This window comes from Hippocampus comes, unplaced genomic scaffold (genome assembly GCF_001891065.2).
Source record: "Hippocampus comes isolate QL1 unplaced genomic scaffold, H_comes_QL1_v1.1 scaffold104, whole genome shotgun sequence".
Taxonomy (NCBI): domain Eukaryota; kingdom Metazoa; phylum Chordata; class Actinopteri; order Syngnathiformes; family Syngnathidae; genus Hippocampus; species Hippocampus comes.
Window position 1 is genome coordinate 4142379 of NW_017806072.1, and position 26582 is coordinate 4168960.

The window sequence follows — 26582 nt, forward strand, 5'->3', positions numbered from 1 at the left end:
AAAATAAATAAATAAAAAAGAAAGCCACGACCCGCCCCCCTTTCCATTCCCATGGATCGTGTTACTGGAGGCTCCTCGACATCTGCTCCTCCTGCTAACAACAGTGCGCGCTCCCGCGTCTCGAACCCGCGCCTCCGGCACCTCCTGCCCTCTTCCCAGGACCACTGAGCTCTCTTATTTTTTTTGTGCCTGCGAGAGATCATGTGGAGCCACTGTGCATGTGCCCTCCACCTTTACCGGCTTTAGCTCTCCTCTCCGACGGAGGACGCGCCTCCCGGTCTCTCTCCATCCAGTCCCGTACGTCAAACCGAACCCGAGGTCGTTACCATCGAACGGAACACCGACTGCTGCTGGCCGGAGGTTTTGCCGATTTGCGTCCTCTGTTTTCCGTCAGAGGACAACTAAGGACGGATGCGCGCAGCGGTGGTGTCTGATGTTTGAGAAGGCTGACTATAGTGGTTTTAAATTTACATTTCTGAGAGCATGGAGTCTGTGGAGAAGGAGTGTGGGGCGCTGGGTGGATTGTTCCAGGCAATCGTCAACGACATGAAGGTAAGAGAAACATTTGAATAGACTCTGATCTTGTTGTTGCTGCACAGTTTGTGATCAGAAATAATTTTACTGCCTTTGTGTCTTTCCTTGCCCCCCTCCTCCGCTTCCCAATGTCTGCAAACAACCCTGCAGTACAAACTGGGAGATGAATCATGTTTTACTTTGTTTTATTTGCAGAATGTGCAGCAGGTTTTACCCATGTATGGTCTTCTGCAAGTACTTTTGAAAAGATGCTTCAGAGGCTATACACTTTATTTTTTTAACCCCCCCCGCCCCCCACCCCCCTCCACACACGCACAAACAAATATATATACAGTATGTGTTTTTTTCTTATTGTTATGATTTATTTCTATAGGGTTATATAGTATATTATTATAGTATATGAAAAAATACTGACAACTAGCATACTATTTTGTATTTTTATTGTTGAAAAATTATAATAAATGAATGAACACCTCATCCCTATTAAAGATCTCATACTCTCTAGTTGAGTAAACAAACAAGCCTAGCTATCATATGAACCGCAATCTTGTTTATATGTATTTCAAGGATACTTCCATCATGAATGGAGATTTTATGGATTTACAAAAGGAGTCAAAAACAATAATTATAGTAGGTAGTGGGAAAATAAAACCATCAATTATTGCAAGTGAGACAATTTTGTGCTCTAATAAAAATGTTGGAGTTGACCTTTATCCTCTTTTATCCCATCTTGTACATTATTACGAGATTAAAATCTCAGCCATGGAGGGATGCTTTTAATAATCGACCAGCCCTTTACAGAAAAAGCTACTAAGAATTGTTATATAATATGCCCTGTAGTGTAATTGATTTGACACGCATGGTGAGTTTTTTTTTTATGTTTTTTTGTTTTTTTTTTAAATCCCCAAAACTTAAGTGAACTAGTTTCTAAAGCAGCAACTATTTGCATCCCATTATGTTCGACACAAATTCAAGCATGTGTTTGTTGTGTGTTGGGGGAGGAGGTTTTCAAGTGAGAGAAGTTGAATCCGTCGTGGTCCGTGGTTGTTCACGACAAAAGATGGAAAGTGCAAACACGTTCATTAGGCCTGAGAGACAGACCTCCAGAAAGTGTTCCTGTTAGCTTGTCTTACTTGATGTTTACAAGAGCTTTTCAAGTACGTCGAGCATCAAGCAGAATTGTTATTGATCGCTCGGTGGCAGGGAACCACGTTGCCTTTGGACAAACTATTTATGGACCCTCCGTCAAGCTCCAACCAAATTAGCTCTCAACAATTGGCAGGCTCTGGTTTAGTTTCATGTATTTCCTTTTGTGTTGGGTACACACACATAGAGACAAGATCAGTAAAAAAAAAAAAAAAAGTATTGAAAAGCAGATGAATGAGGCTGAAGCCCTGAGTCAGCAGTGTCCGCGTCCACTGTCGTAGACAGAGAGCTGACCTCATTCATGCCGCCTGGCTGGTCAATACAAGCCTGCCAGACCAGCTTTGCCCCCAGGGGCTGCACAGAACTACAGTTTCCTGTGGTGATCTCAATTGTTTGCAAAAGACTGATTAATGTTACTGTCTGGTGTGTAGTGCTCCAACACAAAAACAAAGTACAAAACTTAAGTCACTGAACGCACGGGGCAAATTGTCTTGATTCTCGCTGCACTTGCTGGTTATGTAACTGCAACAGTAAAAACATATGGAAGCACATGGAGTGGAAAAAGATGGTGTGGGTGAAGAAAAGTAAAATTATTCATCAACAATGATTTGAAGCACCCGAAAAAGGGATTTCCTGTGAGGAAAAACAACTACCCGGCCACTCACTTATATGATGGAACCTTTTAGGTCGCAGCAAATCAGTTCTGAAGAGTGAGGATTGCTAGAGGTGGCTTGACTGCTATTCAGTATTTTAAAGCTTATAAAAGAACAAATTGGTTTACTATTTCATTAACTGTTGATTTCCCGCTCAGATTTGTGATTTTTCTTCATATTCTCAACATGTTGCTGCTTTTTGCAATATTGTACTAAGCAGACACCTCAGACCACTTTTCTCTTGACCTCATGAAGCTCGCTGGTGAGCTGGGATACCCCTTGGATTGGACGGCTGCCAATGTCAGGGCATTTTGGTGCAGCTTAAGATGTGCAATTTTTATTTTGTTAAAGAGGTTCCTCTGTATATCTGTACATACCAACCTGGACGGACGACATCTGTATCCTCCTCAGATGGTGGCTCTGGTTGAAAAGAGATGTGACATCCCCCCACCTCGGCCCTTTGCTTGCATCCTCTGTGCCCATCATTCTTTGTCGCCTCCTTCAGCTGTCTTGGCATCACAGCCTTCCTTCAACAGGGAGCTACGAGCTAATAAGACACCTGTTAGAAAGTCAAGTGCAGAGCGCATGATAGGATGGTGCCTTGCAAACCCTCTAACTTGGTCGCCCCTAAATCATTGGGACAACCGCAAAACAGGGCCTGAAATAAATGCTAGAGGTAGAGTGATTAAAAACAAAAGCAGTGGCCCCACCGCTGTCAAATGATGAATGATGAATGAGAGACCGGCAAACTTTATTGACGCATTGACCACTGCTTGTGCCAAGGAAAAAAGACGATTACATTTTGATTCAGCTTTTGAATAAATGGAAAGTCAAACAAAAAAAAGGGAATTATTTTAATGAAGTCATTTTTTTCCCTTTTTGCTGTTTATGTCACGATGGAGTCTATCTCCACCGCCCCAGAGTTAAAAATGGTCCAGTTTTATGCCATCCTCCATAAACCAAGAAGTATCCTGTTAACGCCTAAAACAGATGGGCAAACCCGCCACAAATGTGTTCACTTGTAATAGTTCAGCTTTGCCAGAGCTCTTGAGCTCCGAGATATCCCATTCTTGTGATCTTTAAAGGCAGAATATTTAATGCTTTTACTCTCATTAGATGTTGTGGCCTGTCAGTAAAAAGTGAATCTTTCAGTCTTAACTTCCCCCTTCGCTGTGGGGGATCCAGCCTTGAATGTGTTTCATGTTTGGCTCCTGTTCTCCTGGCTCAAGGCAATGACTGATCAACCTGGGCTAAATCCTCGACAGATTTCTTTCAAGACTTGCATGGGGGCACATAATGATAGAAGCGCTTATGTGGATCTTAAAGTGTGGAACAGCCATTTAAATAGCGGCTCAGCGCAAAATAAAAAAACAAAAATGGATGTTTGAGTTCCTTCATTGACCTGTTTCCCGCCTCAGGGTAGCAAGTCGATGACTGTTGGCACTGTTAGAACCCTATTTGAATCAATTTCAACCAATGTGAATACTGTGAACCTGAGCAGCCACAGTCACGTAACAAGTTGAAACAGATTAAATGATGTCCAAGAATATTATGTCTGACTCATTCCTTTTTCTTGTTCTGTCTCCGATTAGAGCTCTTACCCCGTGTGGGAAGACTTCAGTGCCAAGGCTACAAAACTGCATTCTCAACTCAGGTGAGGAGTAATTTTATCAGAGGCTTGACCTTACTGAATTCTTACTGAGAATACATATATTATCATATATTATCAACATGTTTTCAGGACAACAATTCTGGCAGCCGTGGCCTTTTTAGATGCTTTTCAGAAAGTGGCCGACATGGCTACCAACTCAAGAGGTAAGGCTGTTGTTTTAGAAATACAACTCAATGAAAATGTGAGTTACAACGTATACTGTGTGTACAACCATCTCAGTTTGCTGTTTCCAGTGTTACTTTGGAATTCTCATTTTGCAACAATAAAATCAGTGTTTTCAAGTTAGTTTCTTTGAAAAGTGTGTAAATATACATACATACAATATATACAGTTCTATCGAGTAATTTGTATCAATTATATATGTTAGGGCTGGGTGATAATTCAACATCAAGATGTATTGTGATCGACACGTGAATCACATCAATATAAAATGTCTTCAATAAATTGCGCGATAGAAAAAAAAATGAATCAGGAGCGATCTTGGTATCGGGCTTGTTGGAGGCAGGAGACTACGATGTGGCGTTAGATTGTACCACAATTAAAAGCATGTGCAGTAGGAGGTCATTCAAATGAATGACCAAACAATTTAGTCCGACTCTTGCAATAAAAAAAATTGGGTTTGCAACCTCTGGTATGAACTGAAACCGGCGTTTTGTTTACATGGGAACTGTTTGCATGAGTCCACGTTCGATGACAGTTAGACTTAAACAATGTGAGAATGACAATTGTTGCAGTTTAGCAGAGAAAACGGTTCAATCCCTCTTCCTGCTCATGTATCGGAGTAGGAAGATGACATAAAAAAGAGGCCAGTGACATCGTCGTCACATGTTTAACTACTTTACGAACTCTGTCAAACTCAGAAGCTCTGTGCCATATCAGTACCTAGTACACAGTAATAAAGTTGGACGCGTTTCGTTAAAAGAGGTTGGACGCAGTCTTATTTAGCTTAAAGCAGACAAAGGACTCAGCCAAAGTACTACTTCCCACTGCATGGTCACCACGCAAGTATATTAACACAAAGTGCAATGCGCATGTCCACAAAATGAAAAGGAGCACATGTACAGAGTTAAGGTGGTCTTTTCAAACGAAGACTCTCAAACTAATTTTTTTATGATCCTCATTCTGTGCTGGAAACATTTCTCTTGTGGTCACAGATTCGACTTCTTCTGCTTTGTTAGTACAACCTGCAACAGCGCATCAAGCTCCCGAGACAATTTTTCACTGCAATGATCATTTCAAAAAGGGGGGCTGGCGATTTCAAATAAAGTGCTATATGTTAAAAAACAAACAAACAAACAAAAAAAAAAACACTGTAACAAATACCAAAATTCTTACCGGAAGTGTCTAACAGGAAGTCGCAAAGATAATCGTTTCTCCATGAGAGCATGAGAGCCCTGAGGAACAAGCTGGATAGATCTGGTGTTAGCACAATCAGGCAAGTAAAACATGAATGGACGATGGTAATAATGGGCTCGCTAAAAGGAAATTGTAGTCCTAAGGCTGGATTGAGTCAATGATTCTTAATTTTTCTCACAGTTAAACACCCATCGCGAATGGTCACTTTGCATGCATGTCACGTGAGGCACAGGCCACAGAGTTGAATGTCATTTGGATTTGTATCACCCCTTTCAAACTTTCATAGCCATGTTGATTCTTCTCTCAATGCTAAACCCGTGCTTTGCTGCCACGCTGCCGACTGGGATAAACAGTGCCAGGCTGAGCTTTGAAGTCAAGAAAAATGTTCTCTCAGGAAAGTGATCAGAGATCCGCATGCCTCTTGAGCGTGGGATTGCATGATCCTGAAAGCTCCTGTTTCACTGGTAGAAAAACCTGCACTAACTTTGTACACCAGGGCCACAACTATTTATGTCTGATGCTATCAGTCTTCAAAATAGCATGTGCTCTCTGATTTATGTTTGTGACTCTTTGTCAGTGAAAACTAACACCCAGATAGACATAACAACGGATTAATGCAAGCAAATAAGCGGTGGTTGTGTCTTGTAACAGTGTTTATCAAAACGTTCAGGGCCAGTCATATTTTTCAGCTCGTTGTATCGACTGAAAAAGATTTAAAATTACATATATCTTCTTTTTCAAAGGTCACAAAACAACAAATAAATATAGAGGCACAAAGATCTTACCAAAACGGAACAGTGCTAGCTTAATTTTATATTACGCACTGTTTTCAGGGATTGAATGGGGCTCGATGGTGGCAGTCACTCAACTTCAAGTGACTCAAAAAGAAAAAAAAAGTGACAGGAACATCCATGGTGTTGTTTACATAAACATTTCCTTTATTGTGCAGTTTTTGGAATCATTTTTCTTTGCGACTGTGTGACTTCCTTTTATTGTCAGCTCTCTGTGGGCACTGTGCTGTCAGCCTTTAGTTTGTCATTCAAAATGATCGTGCCTGACAGTATGCCATGTTTTTATTGGCCCATGGGGCAGTTATGAATGAGTCCTCCGAACCAGCCAAATGTGATGTGACCACTAAGAAGAATTCAACAAATTGTGTTGAATCGGCAAGCAACTTACTCAACATTTTATTTCATGCTATCTGTACCGTTTTCTAATAAATCATAGCAGGATGAGAAATTAAAACATATTTCTTAACACTTTACTTTCTGTCCCAATAATATTTGTCACTTATCACTAATAAGTAGTGCAATAACCGTTGGCCTCATGTGACCTGCAAGTCTACAACTACAATGCTCTTAAGATATCCAAAGTTCAGGGGCAAGGCTGCTCAGAGAAGTGACTATCCAAGCTTATTGTTTCTTTGGTCCTAATGAAGTCTGCTGAGCTGCTTTGTTATCCAGCTCGCCGCAACAGCAGCACCAGCAGGCAGACTAGCCACAGGCACAGCTGATTAACACAGATTTCTTTGGAGTTGATCGTCGAGAGCAATATGTAGGTCAAAACCCCCTGCATGAGTACAGGCGAGCCTGTAAACACCCCTGGCATACGCACACATGTATTAATGAAACAGTCCATGCATGCACATAGACTTATATTTAAGGCCAACAGCTGGTAGATGGATACTTGATCTTTCACATGCTTTGAAACGCCCTGTATTAGTACTTACACACTTAGTACTCTCCACTTGCTGCCGTGTGTTTATGCATTGTCACATTGCCTTTTTGTTTCTCCGCTAACTGAGCGTATTGTGGAGACACCTTCAATTACCTAAAGTGATTCCAGCAATGCATTATTTCTGCAAAACAAAACAAGGTTTTGGGGGGGTGGTTAGACAATGGAAAGGCACGACTTCAAAGTAAACAGTAGTTGCATTAAATCGAAGAATACATCAAAATGATAGATGGAGCAGGGCGATTGAGAGATGATTGAACAGACGTATTAGTGTGTCATTCAAATGTCCACTCAATTCACTGCTCCCCCTCTCAGGGACATTTACTTTATGATTAGTACTCTCATTCTCAAGCAATCAGCTGTATGGTGAATGTGGGAAGTGACATATTATGATACTGTACTGTTGCGGTATGCTTTGGAAAGTGTGTGAAGACGAGAAATGTAGTGCGTCTACAACAACTGTCGACAGGTAAATGACATTATTGAATGCTGATGGTCCAAAGTTCAATATTGAGATGACAATATCCAATATTATCATCCATCCAATCATTCGGGTTTTTTCGACCACTTCATTCGGGTTGCACATGGGCTGAAACCTATCCCAGCCTTAACTAGCCGTCCGCCAATCGCAGGGGTCTTATGAACAAAGAACTCAATCTTACATTCACACCATCTTTAAATTTACCGAGGAAGCACCTTTTCAAATGTTGGATGAAGCCGGATTGGCATGGAGAAAATCCACACAAGTGCGGTACTCAACATGTATTCATTCGCAAAGGAGGGTCTGAAATGACAGCCAAACCCAGAAATTCTGAACTATGAGCTCGCCTCTACCCCACTCTTCTGCTCAATGGAATTCCTTTTGATAAATGTTGTATTGAATCGATTCAGGCTATTTAGAGTGCACTTACTGTCACCGATTGATTTAATGTTAATTAGTTTGCGATCCAAAGAAGAATGTGATATCAAGGGAAGTTCCACATCTCCGCTATGTCTTAATCCTCCGTGCAGCCTAAATCTGCTAAATATAACACTGAGAATCAACACAATTATTCCAAACGTTGAAGATTTAACATGGTGCAAATTAGTTGTCGATTTTGTAAGGCTAGTCTTTGAGTTGTGATCCCCTGGGAATTCTGTTAGTCCCAGCAATTTGCTTGAAGAGAGTGTGTCGACATTGACTGGAGCTGCCCTTTGTGTTAACATTTGACTAGGTTACATAATTCCAATCGTTTCGTATTAAATCATTTTTCTTCTTATTATAACGCACATTACATAATAGAAAAATAGATGGAGCCTATCCCAGCTGTCTTCGGGCAGTAGGCAGGGGACACCTTGAACCGGTTGCCAGCCAATGGCAAAGCACATTGTTTTGTTTTTGTTTTTCATGTCAGTGTTAGCACAGGTCACAACTCCCAAATGATTTTCTTCGAACTTCTACCGATTATCTGTGTTCATCAGATCCCAAACCTTGTTAGTTTTGAATAACATTTGATGCTCTGGGAGCTGAGGTTAGAGAACATACAGTAATGGGAACATGTTTATTGCCCTGCTGGTTTGTAGCTTCTTTGAGTCAATGTACATCACACAATACAAATCAGGAAACATAAACTTACATTTAAACGTAATGTTGTCTGATGCAATATTTTTTTTTAACAAATAACATCAAGCCTTATGGAAGAAGACTTAAACCTAGCGTCCGCAACCAAAACTCAAGTGGAAAATATGTCTGTATAGTTGGATGTTTGATGTTTGGAAGCTATAAATTGCTCCCTGTTGGATATTAGAACTGTAGAAGGTTTACAGGCACATCTTGGGCTTCACTTTTCAGACTTTAGAAATCCTTTTATACACAGAACTTTTGACATACTCGTTTAAATTCAAACACAAAGAAACACCCCACTCAGACACACGCACGCACGCACGCACGCACGCACGCACGCACGCACGCACGCACACACGCACACACACACACACAGACACACACACACACACACAGAATGAACACATGGTTGCCAAAAAAAGCCAAATTTCACTCCAATAACAATTTCCCTGTTCCTGTCCAAAAAGGGAGAACAGTGTATAAACATTTCATGATTTCCCTTTGTTGACTTGTGCAGCTTTTCCGACCAGCAATAACCTTATTTAGAGTGCCTCATAGTCACGGCTTACTGCGTGCGTGCGTGCGTGCGTGTGTGTGTGTGTGTGTGTGTGTGTGTGTGTGTGTGTGTGTGTGTGTTTTGATATATCAAACTGCCACGCTCTGTGTCCCGTGTTCATCGCTTCCTCTTGCCTGTGGAGTCCATTTATGGTTTATGGTCATGGCTGTGTGTGTTTTATGAAGACTCAGAAGGAAGTTAGATGGCAGGCTTTCACGTCGATGGTTCTGCGTCTTCAGACCCGTCTGAAGAACGATCACAGCTGGGTTCAATAAAAGTCCATCAACCACAGAGCTGAAAATTGTGATTAGAGAATTTTCAAGATAAAATTGGTCCATATTATAACCACCCTTCCTTGATTATAACTCTGAGGTCCACTTTAGGGGAGGTTATATTTTTAGGTTGCTCGCCCTGTCGGTTTCTGTGGTGACCATTTTTATCCCTCCATATTAAACTGATGTGTGGTGTATGTAAGACTTCCGCAGAGTGCCGCTGTCTGTGTTTGGTGTTTAACTGTTGCTATGTTTGATGGCATATGTTTTATGTACTTCACTCCCATTTTGGACATGGCTCAATTAGAGAAAGGTCAAAGGGCAGCTCGTGGAAGACTAATGTTCCATCAGGGTATGGCATACATGGTTCATCTTTTCAGCGAGCTGGGTGAGTTTTGTTAAGGTGGGGGGTTTGTGGTTGGAGTGGGATTTCCACAGCTCTTCGTATCCAGGCTCGCCATAGGCGTTTCGCTAATCCTCTTAGTCCAACTCTACAACACACAGACTCAGACTGGCCTTTCGTCCCTCCTGAGCGGCCACCCCCCAGGTTTAATGAAATTCACACACTGGGATCTTAAGGCAGACTGCTTTGCGACTTTGTGTTCTGCCTTTATTTTGTGTGCCAGACAGTGACGCCGGAGTGTCAACGGACACAAAATGTCCCTTTGGTTCATTGAAATCCAATGTTTTTACTCCTTATCCATCCCTGGTGCATATCGAGTGGAGGCATGCTAGTAGATCAGTGTGTCAGTGAAGTAATAATCTGCTTGTACGCTGTGCCTCTCTGGGCTGGCAGATGGGACGGATATCCCTACCCGCCATCTGGACAAGCTGGCACGGACGAGTTACGACCCTGGCCTCGTGTAGAGCGAGATCAGCGGATTACTGTTCTCCACACTGTGGCTATTTTTTATGGCCATGTCAAATAATGAGTGTGTGCATGTGACCAAGATTGACATCCATCAAGCTTGGCATGTCATGTTTGAAGCCTAGGATGAGGATGAGTACTGTATTGTCATGTAAGCACCACAGCTGGATAGCTATCGCCACATCCTATGTGGCTTTGACTTAGTGAAAAAAATTAAGGGGGGGGGGGGATGACCGCTCGCTAAAACGGAAGACCCTTTTCTACTGTCGTGTTTGCCAATCTAATTCAACCCCGCAGCCTGTCAAGCCTCATTTCTGAGACCCCAAGTCTAGTTTGGTTTTCCGCAGTATCGTTTGGAACAGTAAATCGTGATAAGGTAGTGGTTTGGCAGGATGGTAATAGCTCTGTTAACTAGTGTGACATCATTTTTTATTAATATCCAGAATAAGAATGTGACAAGTTAGCATATCCTGTGCTTGTCATGACGGTAATAAACAAGCCACAAATTCCTCCACAGGAAGAATGTTATGTTACTAAGGAACATCAACATTAACCCTTATCACTGTAAAGAAGTTCCATAGGTAAAATTAACTTAGTGGGCATCTTTGCTGGAGAGCAACGTGTCACAATGTTTACAAAATTGTTGTAGCATTACTATTCAGTGCGGTTATATATTAAATGCAAATTTTGACTCGCAAACTGCGATGTGAACCTGTTTTTTTTTTTTTTTTTTTTTTTTTTGAGGCTTGAAGCGACGAGTTGATGACAATAATCAAACTAATAATAGTGCATTCAATGAATTGATTTCAACTGTGATTCAGAGGGTTCACTGCACGCTGATATCACACATTCTGTATCAGCTGTGCGCAATGTGTTTGCCTGCGCATGGATCAAATTCAACAAAATTGCATTCCACTGCCTGCGACCTGGTTTCACTTAGTCTAAAGTCTAATCTACTTTCTTTCACCAAATTGTCAGGTGTGCTGGGGGCGTGGAAAAGAAAATGTACTATGTGCACCTGAAAACCCAGCGATGCTTCGCATGGTTTGCTGAATCCCCAAACACGGAATACTAAACTTGCCCTGGCACAAAAATGAAGACACGCTAGTTTTTCCTTTTTTTTTTTTTTTTTTTTTTTACACTAAGTGCACGTGTGCCTGTCTAAGAAAATATGGCCCCATATCTCAATTGCACTCTTTGAGGCTTGGCCCACAGATACGACTACATTCAGAAAGCAATGAGTGAAAAAAAAAAAAAAAAAAAAAAAGAAAGGCTGCACGGAATGGTTGAAAAAGGCTGGAACAGTTTTGCAAGAAATAGTTGAAAGCGGAGCATAATAACTGAAGAGAAAACAAATCTTTCATTCTGAGGCTGAATACCAAACTAAGCAGACAAACATGAGACTTGAGGGGAACACTTTGTTCAGAAAGATTAGCACACGAACTCTGGATGTGAGAGGGCTGGAAGGAACGACATTGAATGAGGAAAGAAAACATTAATATGCATTCTTCTACTGATTATCTACTGTGATCTAGTCAACATTTTTACAGTATGTCTGCCTCTGGATAAATGGGGGCATTTGTGGTGATGCCACCCACAACTGCCCCCACTCCCACTACCACCCTCGGTTTAATCTGTCATCAGGAGATTTTAGATCATTGTAACACTGTACTTACTTGATGAACACTAATCGCACATCAGTCTGTGCTATACTTCACACGTTTTTGCTCAAACATTGTATTAACATGATCACACGACAGCGCAAATCTGAAATACAGCATGCATGTGAGCAGTCATTGTCAGGACCTTGTGAAGAAGATCCACATTTGTTTGTATGATTTTTTTTTCTTTCAATCTTTACATCGCTCGAGAGGTATTTAGAATCAATCAGTTTACGTTTATTCATAAAGCAATAACTGTAGAAAAAGAAGAACTGTACAAAGAGATCACATTAGATAAGGAACAAAGTCAAATAAACAAGTAAACTAAAATATACAAGGACGCAGAGGAAGATAAAAATCCTGATTTAATCCCAGGTTGAAAAGCCAACGAATCAAAGTGTTTTTAAGTTAGATCAAAAAAATGCATGAATTGAAGGAGCCTCTCAAATTTGAAGTGGCAGTTTGTTATGTGAAGGACTAATATTCAAAGCTATTTGTCATCATCAGTGGAATTAAATCTGGGCCCACAGTAGTGAGGATCATAAGGAACTAATATCGATACGAACAGTAGTCCATTTGAGTGTTTTAGGGCAGTAAAACTATTCAGCTAAAATTCTTAGTTGACCTTCTTTGGATGATACATGTTTCAACTATCTCTGTAGTATCTGAAGTATGGACCAGTGGCGTGTTATCCAATTTTCCGTCGAAAAGGTTCCTGTCCCGTCGACTGTCGTTGAAGGGGCATCAAAACATTTGCTTGTATTTGGCATATATCCCATCACACGATGGATACAGATACTCCCTGTTCAACCACCCAGAATTTCACCGAATGTTTAAAAAGTTGCTAGTGGGAAGGTGGTATCAGAGGCCACAGGCGGAAGAGGTGCGACAGGCGGCACTGCTGTATGAATAGAAGATAAAGCAGCACCTGTTAGTGTTGTTTTCAGAACTCTTTGCAAATGAGCGGCTCAGCGGAAACTAGGAAGCGTAACAGAGTGGAAGGAACTATGTCAGCAAGGGTGTTAACATCTGGATTAAACTGCTTCCAGTATGCTGTTTCTTCTTTTGAATACAACTATTTAGCTTCCTCGCTGTCAGGTTAGTCTGGGCAAAAGTACTGAGACAATTTAGCAGCCATAACTTGAACAACAACCTTCAGTTTCCGGTGAATCTTATTTCTTGACGTTACTAATTGGCCACAACATCATAAATTTGGCCCTTTTCATTTTTAGTTTGACTGTGCCTAATTTGTGAAGCAGTGCTTCCCAACCGTATTTGAGCCAAGGCACATGTTATACATTACAAAAATCTCACAGCACACGTTAATTTTGCTTGTTACTGTACATTGTTGGCATGTACAGAGAAACAACGATAGAACATTTGCAATAGGTTTAAGGTTTCATTTTTTCAGACAATGGTCTTTTTTTTTGTAGAGAAGAGAAAAACTCTGACCTGACTCACTGATCAGAAGACAAGATGAATGTCATGGCGCTATAACATTTGTAATGAATAAATAATGATTTCCAGGCAAATGAAGTACATTTGGATAACTTCCCGCGATGCTCTCTCACGGCACACTAGTGTGTTGTTACACCCTGGGTGGGAATCTTTGCTGTAAAACGTAAGCCCATAAAGGCTTGCCTTGATGAGACTTGTGTGGAAGATCTTGAAAATTTTAACCCCAACCTCATCAAAGACCCGTAATGAACTAGAACAAGTTAGCATGAGCGAGCGGGACTTTTCTCAGGTCCAACGTCAGTGATCAATGGACAGAAACTCCCATAGACACACTTGAAATTGAATGGATTCCTCCTGGAGTGGAGATGCAAACAGGGAAAAAGTCAATGTATTCATTGTTTGTTAAAGATCCCTATAAAAAATACAAAAAAACATTTCCACCCCTGTGACTGACACTCAACCAGCCCAGGGTATACTCTGCCTCTTGCCCAAGGTCAGCTGTGATAGCCTTCAGCTGACCCATATGAAGAAAAGCATCATGGAAGATGGATGGACCTATTTCTGCAAAACTTTGTGCAGGCTTGGGGCATATACAATTCTATTCTGCTGTTGTTTTAGGGTGTTTCCATTGTTCAACCATGACTCCTATTATTATCTTAACTCTAAGTAAATCATTATTGAATCCAAATGATAGTGGGTAGTTTCTGGCATTTTCAGTTGTACCAATTATTTTGTTGATATAGTGTATTTGGGTACATCTGGGTTCATTCTGTGACATAAAAAGGTCTTTCGGTCTATGTTTAAATGTCTGGGGATGGAGTGTGGACAATCCCGTGTGGAAACGCGGCTCCTTAGATTTATTGCAGAGTATAGTACCACCCCCCCCCACCCCCCTTTTCAACCTCATGAAAAACACACTTAGACAAGGAGCTGAATTTATTTTTAGAAACGTTTATGTTCCTTCACAGGAGGTTCAACCTACAAAATATCCCTCCCCCATGTTCCCCCTTCTCCACATAATACTCTCCAGAACATGGTTACACCGCATTACAGCACAACTGAAGTCTGTCTGCTTCTCAGAGTGCCTCAGGTCATGACTTGGGAGGTGGAAATTGCCGTGCGTGCTCTCTGGCCCAGACAACAATAGGATGAGTGTGTTTGACTCCTCATGTGTGGACTAAAACAATCGTTGCAGAGGTGGCTTCCTCACCCTTCCAATAATGTTGCCGCTGGTAAGAGAAGACAGATGCAAGGAAGTGACGCACAAGCTGGAGACAGTAAATATAGCACATAATTGCTCCCATTCCCCTGCTAAAACAGTTATGCAGTTAATAGGAATTAATCAATAGTAAAATGTGGCAAAGACCACCCACCCCTTGTCACTCTGGCCACTCCCACATTTATGGGGAGATTTTGATACCTGTGACTTTTCTGCCATTTTCGGAGAGATGCAGAATATTAGACCCCTTCATACTTACTATGCCTCTATTTATCACAGAGATTGTACCTCACAATTCAGTCAGAGTACCAATAAATTGATCTGAATAAATTAATCAATCTGCGTTCAGTAAAGTAATTCTCATTCATACAGCCAACAACAACAAAAAAAAAACTGTATTTTTCACACCACAGCAAGGAAAAAACATGGCTGAGAAGTCATCGTTTTCCATAACACCAACAGCCACGGTTTCATGAAATAAAATGCACGTTTTTGGAATGTAGGAGAAAACCAGAATACCTGAGGAAAACCCACACAGACACTGGGTGAACATACAAACCACACAGAAAGGCCGGAGCTTGAATTCGAACCCTGGACGTCTGTACTCTGAGGCGGACGTGCTAATCAATCGTCCACCGAGCTGCCTGCACCTGTACAAGTTAACCAACAATCTCCTCTGCCTGATGACCAGCCAAAGCTAGCCAGCACCTCAGCATCAGTGTGTGCCCTCTTTCATCCGCTTCTCTCATCCCACCAGCTCGTTTCATCCTTCAGAGGCCTCTGCTGTGTGTCACCCAATTGACATTCAGCAGCAATTGAATAGGGTGACAGAAGCAAAAGGCACCAAGCTAATCGTTGGCCAGGGTGCTAATGTGAAGAATCACTGTTTTTCATAGATGATGGAAATCGCTGAGCTCAGCAACAGCTGTATAAGTGCAAATAAAAGGCAACTGGAATTTTGTGCAAGTGAACCATGGAACATGCGCCTTTGCACCTTATAAAAGCTTTTCTCTCGACAAAGGTAAAGAACAAGGGAGCAAGTGGCCGACTCACACTGCAATACAGAGCTTGAAATACTGGTTGCAATTCGTAGTCTGATTCTCGCTGCAAATCAGTAGTCCAATGAAACCTGAGAGAGAGATAGTTCACCAAAGCTCCCATATTGAAGACATCAGGAATAAGGCGCTGTAGCTCCTGGCTCCTTGGTAGGGGAGCTCGCGATATAGCAGGCCTATTAAAGGACTCCCCTTTCCCAGAGGAATTAGGGAAGATAATCAGAACCAGAGCTCACTGAATGTTTAGACCACACTTCGCTGGACCTCTTTACTGGAGCTTTGCAATTTTCCCACCACGGGCTTCACCCTACTGTCGGCAATATCAAGCTCTTTTAATCAGGCACAGGAAAGCCGATGGAAATTTGGATTTTGAACCATCGACCAATGTATGGTTCAAATGAACTGCTGCGTCACTATACCGGATGTTGGCTGTGCTAAGATAATGACGGAGTTGCAAAACATGGCCCCCCGCCTTACCCCACTCTAGCCTGTGTTTGACTTTGTCCGTTCACATGTGTGTTTGCTAAGGGGTTGGCCTTGCTTCCTGTTGCACCACAGGGGGCAAGATCCGCAAAATAATAACTTTCCCAGCTCCTCTGTATAAGTGAAGTTTTAATGCCAAGAAAGCCAAGCAAGAGACAGCGGACCGACCGGCTTTTAGTTTTGACTGAACAAAATTCTCAAGTTCTCTTCTCTTCCTTGCTTGTGTGTGTTTGTCACGTGCGAGGGATCTGTCGGAGTGATTCATACTGTCCCACTCCATCCGGTGGGGGCCAGAGGCCAGAAGGGCTGTCGGATAGGGCCAGGAATCCTCTGGACCTCGCCAGGATGTAGCTGTCAGTTGATCCTCCTCAGAGAGGCAAAGGAAGAGAGGAGATGGGTTGAAGAGAATATGGAGAGGGGGTGGTGGGGAGTGAAATGTGCTGGTGTGGGTGAGACATGTAGCTGGGGGTGCCTGGCGGTGACTTTGCAACGGTCTGTTATAGAGATGAGTCTACATTTGCTTTGCTCTCTCGCGCCGTGTGATGAGCTATTTCACAGCTGCGCATGCTGTGTAATGTTAGCGAGAGATGCGTGACCTGGGTCCACGGGCCTTGCGTGCATGTGCATCCATGACACGGCATGCTTTCCTTCAAGTAAATTTCCTTATTACACAATAAGGTCATATTGTCCATCAGCTTTCTCAAAGATTCTGCTATTGTTTTGCTTCCCTTTTTACAATATTCAAAACCGGTCTCATTGAGATGCAGTAAAGTGGTGACACCTACAATCAAACTGAACATTAACTTACACAGTATGTATATGTATATCATTGTAAAGGCACATTTGAAAAAAGTGTATCAGGCAACACAATTATTGTATCTTAGTGAGGGGGATGTAGGTCCCATACATTAACACAAACATCATTTTGGTGTTTAATGCCTGATGCAGCTGTATGACCTTTGAACTCCAGCAGTCATGCGACATAAATGTTTCAGTCAATGACCAAATACACTGAAGCGGAATCCAGATCATCTTTGGACTGCAAAGGTTGACTATGTGGTGGTCTTTGTCTCCCAGTAACACCGTTTTATGATATCAGAAGAGAGCACAGATCTAGTGGACAGCAATCTAGAGCACAACGTGATTTTTTTCGAGTTTACAGCCCATTCTTGCGAGAAGCTTTCGAGTCAGTTTCTGTTTCTCCAGCCTGCATGAATGGTGTTTAGGAAACAGAGAGAACAGGAAAGGCAGAGCAACCAAGGAAGAATAGAGGGATATCCCCTTACGTTCCCTCCTTTTTCCTCCGGGACAGACGGGTTTGAGAACTTTGGGACGAATGAGGGGGTTTGGTTAATTGCAACACCTGTCCATACAAAGGCACGAACATCTGTATGGGGGACCTGTGCACACACAGTCAAGAACAAGCATGCCTTGGCGAGGTCTGTATGTATGGTGAGAGACTTTAAGATTAGCAATGTGTGGCCCAGATTACAAGAGGATCAATGCTTCCACGTACAGCACTCGCCTGTAAACCATCAGTGAGACGCTGGCCCGACTGAGCTTTAGGGCTTAAGTCTCCATTTAATTACACTTCAGCAGAGAGGAAAAGTACAGTACGTAATTTTCACAAGCTGTTATTTACACTGTGGTGCGGATCACATCTGCAATCTTGGTATGTCAGGGGACAACGTATATTTCATCAGGAAGGCCATTTAGCTTTTCTTTGCCGACAGTGTCATATTTGCTTTCACCACATAAATGTGACATTTATGGTCTCTGGTTTTACACTTGCAACCTTGTGGTTTCAAGAGAAAGCCATCTTGTGAAGAGAAAACAGCCCTGACTTACATTATATCGCAGCTTTTTCCTCATGTGTCATACTGTATAACGTTTGTCAAATGATGAAGACCAATCTGCTATTTGTTATTGCCGTTTTTTTCACTTGTAACAACATTCTGTAAGAACCCCAAGGCTAAATACATTCTGCGTGGGAGGCGGCAGTGTCACAAAGAAATCCAAAGAAAACGTGCAGTTTTGTAAATCTGTATTGTGGGATTTAAGATGCATCTTTCCATTTTTTGTAAACTATGTTTTTTCTTTTTCTTCTGAAGGTGCCACCAGGGATATTGGCTCTGCTTTGACTAGGATGTGCATGCGACACCGCAGCATTGAGGCCAAATTGCGCCACTTTACTAAGTACGTGTCATGTGAATGTTGTTTGTCTCCCCTCACCTTGAGTGGGGATTTGTGCTCCTAGGTTCCATTCCATCTCATTTGGCCTTCATCTCTCCCTAGAGTGTTTCCTGCTAGACAGTTAAAACAATTTACAACACGTCCTTCAATTTCTGAGTGTCATCCTATCACTTTAGTGCTCTAATGGAAGGCCTGGTTACACCACTCCAGGACAGAATAGAGGAATGGAAGAAGACTGCCAATCAGCTGGACAAGGACCATGCCAAAGGTGACTGACATGGAAATTATAGCTGAAGATTTTTTTTCTGACTAAAATAAGTAATAGATTAAACATTCGGAAATGATGACAGTGTGAGATTCTTCTACTCAACAGAATACAAGCGCTCTCGCCAAGAAATCAAACGAAAGTCATTAGATACCCTCAAACTTCAGAAAAAGGCAAGAAAAGGTGAGAATCCCTTGAGCTGAGCTTGACTGCCGGCCCATGTGAATGAATTGAGTCGAACTAGCGCCATCTTGAGTTAGATGCACGTGTTACAACAGCAAGCAATCTGATGGGGGGACTGACAAATTTCCAGTCGGCTTCCAAGCTTTGCACTTCTTTTCAGCTACTACTCTGTATTGGAAAAAAAAAAAAACATCTTCAATTAAAAATTGTAAAATAACTCATTTGTACCACTCTTCCTGCATCATTGGTACAATTTTTTTTAAACATAATGTGTCCTGATTTCACACTGGCTAACATTGCTTGTTTTTCTCTCCAACCCGCCCCCTGCTTTATCCCCATGCCCCAATCCCTTTCTTTCTGGCTATACCCCATACTTTAGAGCTTCTCGGTATGTCTGCTGATCTTAGTTTACAACCGGTGCATGTGGTAGTTCTTCAAGGCATCACATCCATTATCACACTGTCAGTCAGACAACATGTGTAACATTTATGTTAAGCACAAACTTCATTGCCTCGTTGCCTACAATTGATATATGCTCACTGGGAAAGTTCAATAAGACATCCATCCATCCATTCTCCGGACTCCAAGGTCGCGAGTGTGCGGGAGCCTATTTCGACTGACTTTGGGCGAGAGGTGGGGTACACATTCTGAAATAGTCACCAGTCAATCACAGTACTTGAGAAATGTCCTCAAAGTATTTGTCCACGTTGTCCATTCATGGTTAGTGTTGCTTATTAAATGATGGCCATCGGGCCAAAAATGAAACATCCCTGTCTAGGCTGCTCATTTCAATTTGGCCAAGACAATCTGCCAACAATCGTATCAAGAGACAAAAAAAAAAAAAAAAAAAAATCCGAACAAAAATAAAACAGAACATACCCCAAACGCAGAATCTATATCCCAAACTGTACAGCTATTAAAGGTTTAATGATGCCATTTTCTATGATTTCCTATGGGGAAGATGAATACTTAATCCCAACAAATTGGACCTCGGTTTTGCAACAAATTGTGTTTGACCTGAGAGGTTGTGTGTCAATCCATGCGATGGTATTCCCCATTAGGTACGCCTGCTCAATCTAATAAAATCTGCGCACCCTAAATCTGTCTGACAATAAACAGAGCGCGACACAAATACTTTGTAATACGGGCAATTGATGTCAAACATATTGACATTGCCATCAACGCATCACAGATAAGCCAACTATATTAGTGTGGACAACAATTTTTACAATTGCTCACGAGGTTTATATTTTGCCATATGTTTCTTAAGAAATCTGTGTTGTAAATCAAACCGCTGGCATCGTACTCGTGTACTTCACATCCTTCTTTCATTTGTCATCGCCTCTGTTCATCTATCATAGTGCCAAAGTAGAATGTACTGTGCAGCGTGCCCTTGATTAACACTTTTGTAATGGAATCCATTCGAGGGTTTTCGAGTCATCACCAGTAGCTCTGCATCAAGTCATTATCTTCGACATGCTTCATCGCCCTCCCACTGCCATGTACATGAACCCATCAAATAAATAAACAGTTTCTCATTATGTTTTCTAATCATCTTTCATTTTTGACTCTCCCTTTCTTTGCTCCACTGCTGACACTCTTATCTCTCCTCTCCATAATTTCCCATCTTGTTCTGTTCTTCATGCTCTCTTGCCTCTTTCCTCCATCTCCTCATCCTTCCTTCCTTCCTTCTTCTGTCTCCGCTTGTCTTAACCCAACACAGGGCGAGGAAACCTGCGCCCACAGCTGGACAGCGCCATGCAGGACGTCAGCGACCTGTACTTGCTCATGGAGGAGACGGAGAAGCAGGCCGTGCGCAGAGCACTTCTGGAAGAGAGAGGGCGCTATTGCGCATTCATTAACTTGCTGCAGCCTGTTGTGGTGAGGAATCTTGAGCAACGTTTAACTTTCGTGCACAAGAATGAACATTCATTCATTCATTTTAGTAACCGCTAAAACGATGTTTAATTAAATTTCTTTTGGGATGGTGTATAATAAGCTCAGTTTTTCTGTTGCAGAATGTTGAGATTGCCATGTTGGGAGAGACAACACACTTACAGGCCATTGTTGATGACCTCACGCTGCTAACAGAAGACCCACACAAACTTCCTCCAGCTAGTGAGCAGGTATCAAAAATTGAATCATTTAAATATCCAAACCAAGCTGGTCATCTGACATCATAGTGCTTGGTCTGTAGGTCCAAGTGTTGTGCTTTTACACCGACGGTGATTTTTCCAAATTACTTGTAAGGTAGACATGAATTAATTGATAAGCTAGTCGTAGGTCACAACAGACACTCACTGGCCACAATATTACTTCCGCAAACACATCGAATACAAGACCCGATACAAAACTTGATGAATAGTTCCACCTTGACAAAGTGGCAGACCTATTCATGTGACAGTATGTTCATTATTACGCTTGTAGTGTGCATTGCTGAAAAGAGTACGGATGGAATAGGCATCCTGTTCTACTTAATACAGTGTCTGTTTCCTTTTTTAAACAGAGTGAGTCAATACTGCATTCATGATTTTTTTTTCTCTCCAATTGTCAGAATCATATTGTTGTGTGTGTTGTGACAGGTAATCCGGGACCTAAAAGGTTCTGACTTTACATGGTCCTATCAAACACCTCCCTCCTCGCCCGGCAGTGTCAGCTCCAGAAAGAGCAGCATGTGCAGGTAAGTCTAAACACACACACGCATGCACATTCACACAGACATACGCGCACACATTCATAATCAACTGTAGCGCTCCCGAGCCAACCAGAACATGTTGACAATGTTGCACTTAATTCTCATTTAGCCCTTAAGAAGTGTGCAAATCAACACTTGCCATCACCACACCGCCTCAACCAGTTTTAGTATAACTGTGACACTTTGTGCCTATTAACACTGCTGCCTATATACAGCGCTCATTTGTACGTGAGTTCCTTGAATCGATCCATCCTTTGTCCCAGTGCTTAAAAAAATAGCCACAAAATGGTTCAAGTAGACCGAGTTGGAGTTACCTGCAAGGTAATAGCTTCATAACCTCAATACAAACCTTTTTTTTTTTTGTGCCATGATTCAATCAAGAATACGATACCACTTTTGTCAGATCGTTCAGATTACTTGAATGAGAAATGCTGTCTTTGTTGTTAGTTGGAAACCGTCATGGGAAAGAACGTCATCTATTGTTGCATGACTGTCCTCAATGTACAAAGCAGGTTACATAAACGTATCCTTGGACGAGTCTGATGTTGAATAACACGAGAGCCCTGACCTGGACCCCATCAAACAGCTTTGTCATGATCTAGATTGTGAACCAACATCTGTGACATTTTGTATGAACAGACAAAAATCCCCACCGAGTTTAGGGGGCAACTCCCTGATGTCAACATCAATTTTCAGTTCCAAGATTAATAATAACCTGGATTCCCGAAGCCAGGGTATTACAGGAGGAAGACAACAATCATGTGTTGAACAATATGATGAGACAGTTGGGGTTAGAAAAGAAGAAAGGAATACAAAAAACATGAATTTTCACAGCAAATTATTTTCTGGGGTTTCTGATGTTAAACATCCTGTCAACAGTCTCCTCCAGATGCCCTCGGCAGGGGCCCATCGACTAAGCAGCGTCTCCTCTCACGACTCAGGATTTGTCTCCCAGGATGCCAACACCCACTCGAAGCCTCCTTCTCCCATGCCATCTGACGTCACCAGCCAGGTAGCGGTCATTCTGCCCTTTCTCATTTGCTGTCTTGTCAATCAGTGATGAGAGCATCTTGTTTGTATTTTGAACACGAAACATCTGAGCTCTTCGACGCAATACGGATTTTTGGTGATGAATGTTGGCGTTATTTGTGCCTCAGAGAGGTATTCGCTCGCTCAGTGGTGCGAACACATTGCAGCAAGTTTCTTGTTTGAATTAACATTCTGACAGGTCCTGTAAGTCACTGGTGTTGTGGTGGAACTCTCACCTGGATTGTGGCTTGTGTGTGGGCAGCGTGGGATCGGTTCCCACTCTGTGACAGTGTGGATGTGGGTGTGAACGGTTCTTCGTCTGTTCATCGTCTAGCCCGCCTTTCACCCTAAGTCAGCTGGGATAGGCTCCAGCACACCTCGCGACCCTGTTCACGATCAGCGGTGTTGAACATGGATGGATGGATACAGGTCCTGTATTTGGGCTGTATCGGCTCTCAAAGAGGCAAATGCATCCCTTCTCCTTAAACTCATCAGCAGTCCTCTCCAACTTGTCCTCTTTGCTCTCATCTCCGACACCTTTGTCTCTCTTCCTTAATTGTCATCTCTCTCCCACTATTCCTATTCCATCTCCCTTCCCAGAAATCAACAAGCTCGGCCTCCTCTGAGGCTTCTGAAACCTGCCAGTCTGTCAGCGAGTGCAACTCCCCCACTGCGGTTAGTAGTGCATGCGAGTCGCCAATCAGCCAAGCTTGTTGATAACCCAATCACAACACTATACAGTACAGTCACTGTGAGCTCGATCTTAAAGAGGCCTCCAGGCGGCCTCAGTGCAATTGACTATTTGTGGATGGTGAGCACTCTGACTCAGACTTGTGTGTCATCCTGCAGTTTGGCTCATGCTCATCCTTCGGCACCTTCCGCCCTGCTTTCTCTCACACTGGCACCATCAGGCCTCTGTCTGTCATACTTCCTGCGTCCCCCACATTTAACCACTCCCCTGGAACCAACACCCCCTCACCCACATCAAAGGTTCCTAGCTGGAAGGTTTGTTTTCATTTGCAGTTTTACTTTTGGGTTCCCTCACTTTCAAATCGGATGCTTCTTTGCTTCTTGAGTTGCACATGTTTAGATTAACCTTGCAGTCACCTTTCTCTTGCTCATCAGGTTCAGTTTTCTCATTTTTCTTCCCTCATAAAGATATGGTAAACTGAGGTGGCTCACTCATTTAACAGACTTTAACTGGCTCAATACGCACTGTAGTCTGCCCATATCTATCTCGGCATCTAACTGATCCATGAGCCAAATCAGAAGTTTTAATCAAAAATGGAGGGATTGCACGTGTTTGGTGGGTGTCTTATTGTTGCATGTGCTGCTTCAGGATTGGGCAAAATCAAGCCAGTGCGATCCATCATTAGCCAGCACGTTGCAGCGAAGGAGAGAGTCTCTTGATAAAATAAGAGACATGGACGCTTCGCCCAGTTCGATTGGGTATTCTGGCATCCAAGGAGATGATGCACACCGAGCAAGAATTGGTCCAGGAATGATTACAGCAAAGGTAAGAAATCTTAAAAGCACACACGCATTCATTATGTGCAGACCACAATCAATAGTTAACTCTAAAATCAAAGAGTGAACAACTATAATTTAGGATCATAATAAAAGAGAAGAAGTTTGATCTTGAGTGAGGATATGTTCAGATTTGTCTGCATCCAAAGAAACGAAGTGATGAAACCCTCCATAACAACAGGAAAGAACTTGATCTAATAATATTTGACTGTTCAAACCTGTTTAGTCACGTTCTATTCAGTTCTGTTCTTTGCAATTCAATCCAAGGCAGCAATATTTCCTAATCTATAAAATCTAAAAATGAGATTAAACAAAGAAATTTTATTTTGTGTATCATTGTGTGTTATGTTGCTGTTCAATGTCCAATGCATGTCAATAAAAACAGGGCCCCAGGATGGCAAATTTAAAGATGTACAATTGTATGAATTGGGAATTTGCATGTGTTGTTCTACAGCATGGTGAGCCTCTGTCGCCAGCAGCCAGTACTCTGGCAATGGTACTGACCAGAGGCCTAAGCATGGAGCAGCAGAAAAGCAGCAGAGACTCTCTGCAGTATTCCAGTGGCTACAGCACCCAGACCAACACCCCCTCGTGTTCTGAGGACACCATCCCCTCCCAAGGTCAAACTTCACACTTGGTCACTCATACGCTACTCACAACAAAAAGTTAGAGATATTCGGCTTTCGAGTGAAATTTCAGGTTTTAGTACAACTTGCTGTTCTCTATCAAGGAGCTGAACAGCAAAATTCACAAGAGTTGTTTCGCATGATGCTTATTGGTCAACAGTACCGCACCTATGCGAGACTAGAAGAGTCACAGAAAAACAGGTGTGGATGTCTTTACAAATGTATCGGTTGATTCATGGCTCAAACACCTGTTGTAAATTTTGCTCTTCAGCTCCTTGTAAGAGATAAGCAAGGTGCGCAAAAATAAGTGAAACAAACAGTTGGACATGTACATTCAAAGACATTTCACCCCCCCCCCAAAAAAAAATGTGAGTAATGTTCTGTGTAAAACACTTGAGTTACTATCATCCCTAGGTTCTGATTATGAGTGCTACTCTCTAAATGGGGATGCTGACACTGAGGCCCAAACAGAGTTTGACAAGTCCTCCACCATCCCGCGCCACAGTAACATCGCCCAAAGCTACCGCCGCATGATTCAAACCAAAAGGCCTGCCAGCACAGCAGGCCTTCCCGCAGGGAAAAGCCTGCAAGGTGCTCCCAATGGGGTTAGCAACCCCGGAACAGTCGCCTCTGGAACAGCTACTATTCGTCGGACGCCATCCTCCAAGACTGGGGTGAGACGCACACCTTCCACATCTGGCCCAATTCCCATACGACCTCCCATTGTGCCGGTGAAAACCCCCACAGTGCCGGACTCCCCGGGTTACACCAGCCCATCCCAGCATGGTGTATGTAGTGAAGAGCTGCTATGCCCAGATGATCCGTATGCGAGTGAATACATAAAGGCTTCTCCTCAACAACACACACAAGCGTGGACTTGTGGAGGTGCAGACAGGACTTCTTACGATCTACAGGCCCAAGTTTTGGCCGCCCAGAGTGCTGAGGAGGACTCACTACTGGCCGCCAACCGCCACAGTCTGGTGGAGAAGATAGGAGAGCTGGCGGCCAGCGCTCATGCCCTCGGTGAGGCTCAGTTCCCCTTCCCTAGCTCACCATTAGGGGATTCAATTAAGTGTGCACTCCAGGGACCATCTTCTGAAGCCCAAGGAGGCGTGGACATGTTGGTTACTATACGTCGAGGCGTTAAGCTCCGCAAGACAGTCACTGATGATCGTTCAGCCCCAAGGATCCTGCGGTAAGTGTCTTGCAGAAGAAATACGGCAGCACTCACGTAATACAACAACTAATGCACAAAATAAGAAGAGTATGTAATATGTGCATGAAGATCATTTGACAGTGCGAGGAGTGACTCTTCGACGACATCCATCATTTCATGTCATGTATGTATTACGTATGTACGTATAAAGTAGCACCTATTTTTTTTTCATAATTTTGATTTGATTTGCTATTTTTGTCTGTGAGTCTTGTGACTGTTGATCTCTGCCCCCCCCCCCCGCCCCCCATTGTTCTTCATGCTTCGGTTATCACAAATCTTTACTGAAGCATGTAAAGCTCTGTGACTCTATTTCCTCTTGCTCTTATGATTAATATAAAATTCTTTTCTTCCTCCACATTGTACCCTTCAATGGAAAATGATGGTCGAAGAGCTCTGTGAGCCCATCCATGTGTCGTGTTTTCCTATCTTTACTGTACAAGCACCATTATTACTGCTATGTTTCATAAGCTGAACAGCAGCTGGGTGATTCATGTATAGTAGGAGCAATATGGCAGTGTTTTTATTGCTGTACTGTACTGTCAATATATTCTGCTATTAAACAAGCCTTTTACTGGTAA

At 42.6% G+C, this 26582-nt stretch overlaps 1 protein-coding gene across 7 annotated transcripts; it reads left to right on the forward strand.

Annotated features, from left to right (window-relative positions):
- On the forward strand, nucleotides 1-26582 carry mtss1la (MTSS I-BAR domain containing 2a). 7 transcript variants are annotated; one of them, XM_019894241.1, is made up of 16 exons: nucleotides 1-552; nucleotides 3926-3987; nucleotides 4075-4148; nucleotides 18382-18466; nucleotides 18640-18731; nucleotides 18837-18911; nucleotides 19279-19299; nucleotides 20635-20792; nucleotides 20930-21037; nucleotides 21494-21591; nucleotides 22486-22618; nucleotides 23236-23310; nucleotides 23485-23640; nucleotides 23975-24151; nucleotides 24617-24782; nucleotides 25203-26582. In XM_019894241.1, exons 1-16 carry the CDS (start codon nucleotides 484-486, stop codon nucleotides 25985-25987), a joined length of 2334 nt encoding a protein of 777 aa, XP_019749800.1. In that variant the 5' UTR covers nucleotides 1-483; the 3' UTR covers nucleotides 25988-26582. The 7 variants fall into 7 exon arrangements, with proteins under 7 accessions (XP_019749800.1, XP_019749805.1, XP_019749801.1 ...); XM_019894242.1 differs by having other exon boundaries at nucleotides 2-552; nucleotides 19291-19299; XM_019894244.1 differs by lacking the exon at nucleotides 23485-23640 and having other exon boundaries at nucleotides 2-552.

What these genes read in the sequence shown, in the direction of transcription:
- mtss1la (XM_019894241.1), top strand. Translation starts at nt 484, where the DNA reads ATGGAGTCTGTGGAGAAGGAGTGTGGGGCGCTGGGTGGATTGTTCCAG. An exon ending in AAACTGCATTCTCAACTCAG is followed by an intron (nt 3,988 to 4,074) that starts GTGAGGAGTAAT and finishes ACATGTTTTCAG; the next exon opens with GACAACAATTCTGGCAGCCG. An exon ending in CCATACTTTAGAGCTTCTCG is followed by an intron (nt 19,300 to 20,634) that starts GTATGTCTGCTG and finishes AACCCAACACAG; the next exon opens with GGCGAGGAAACCTGCGCCCA.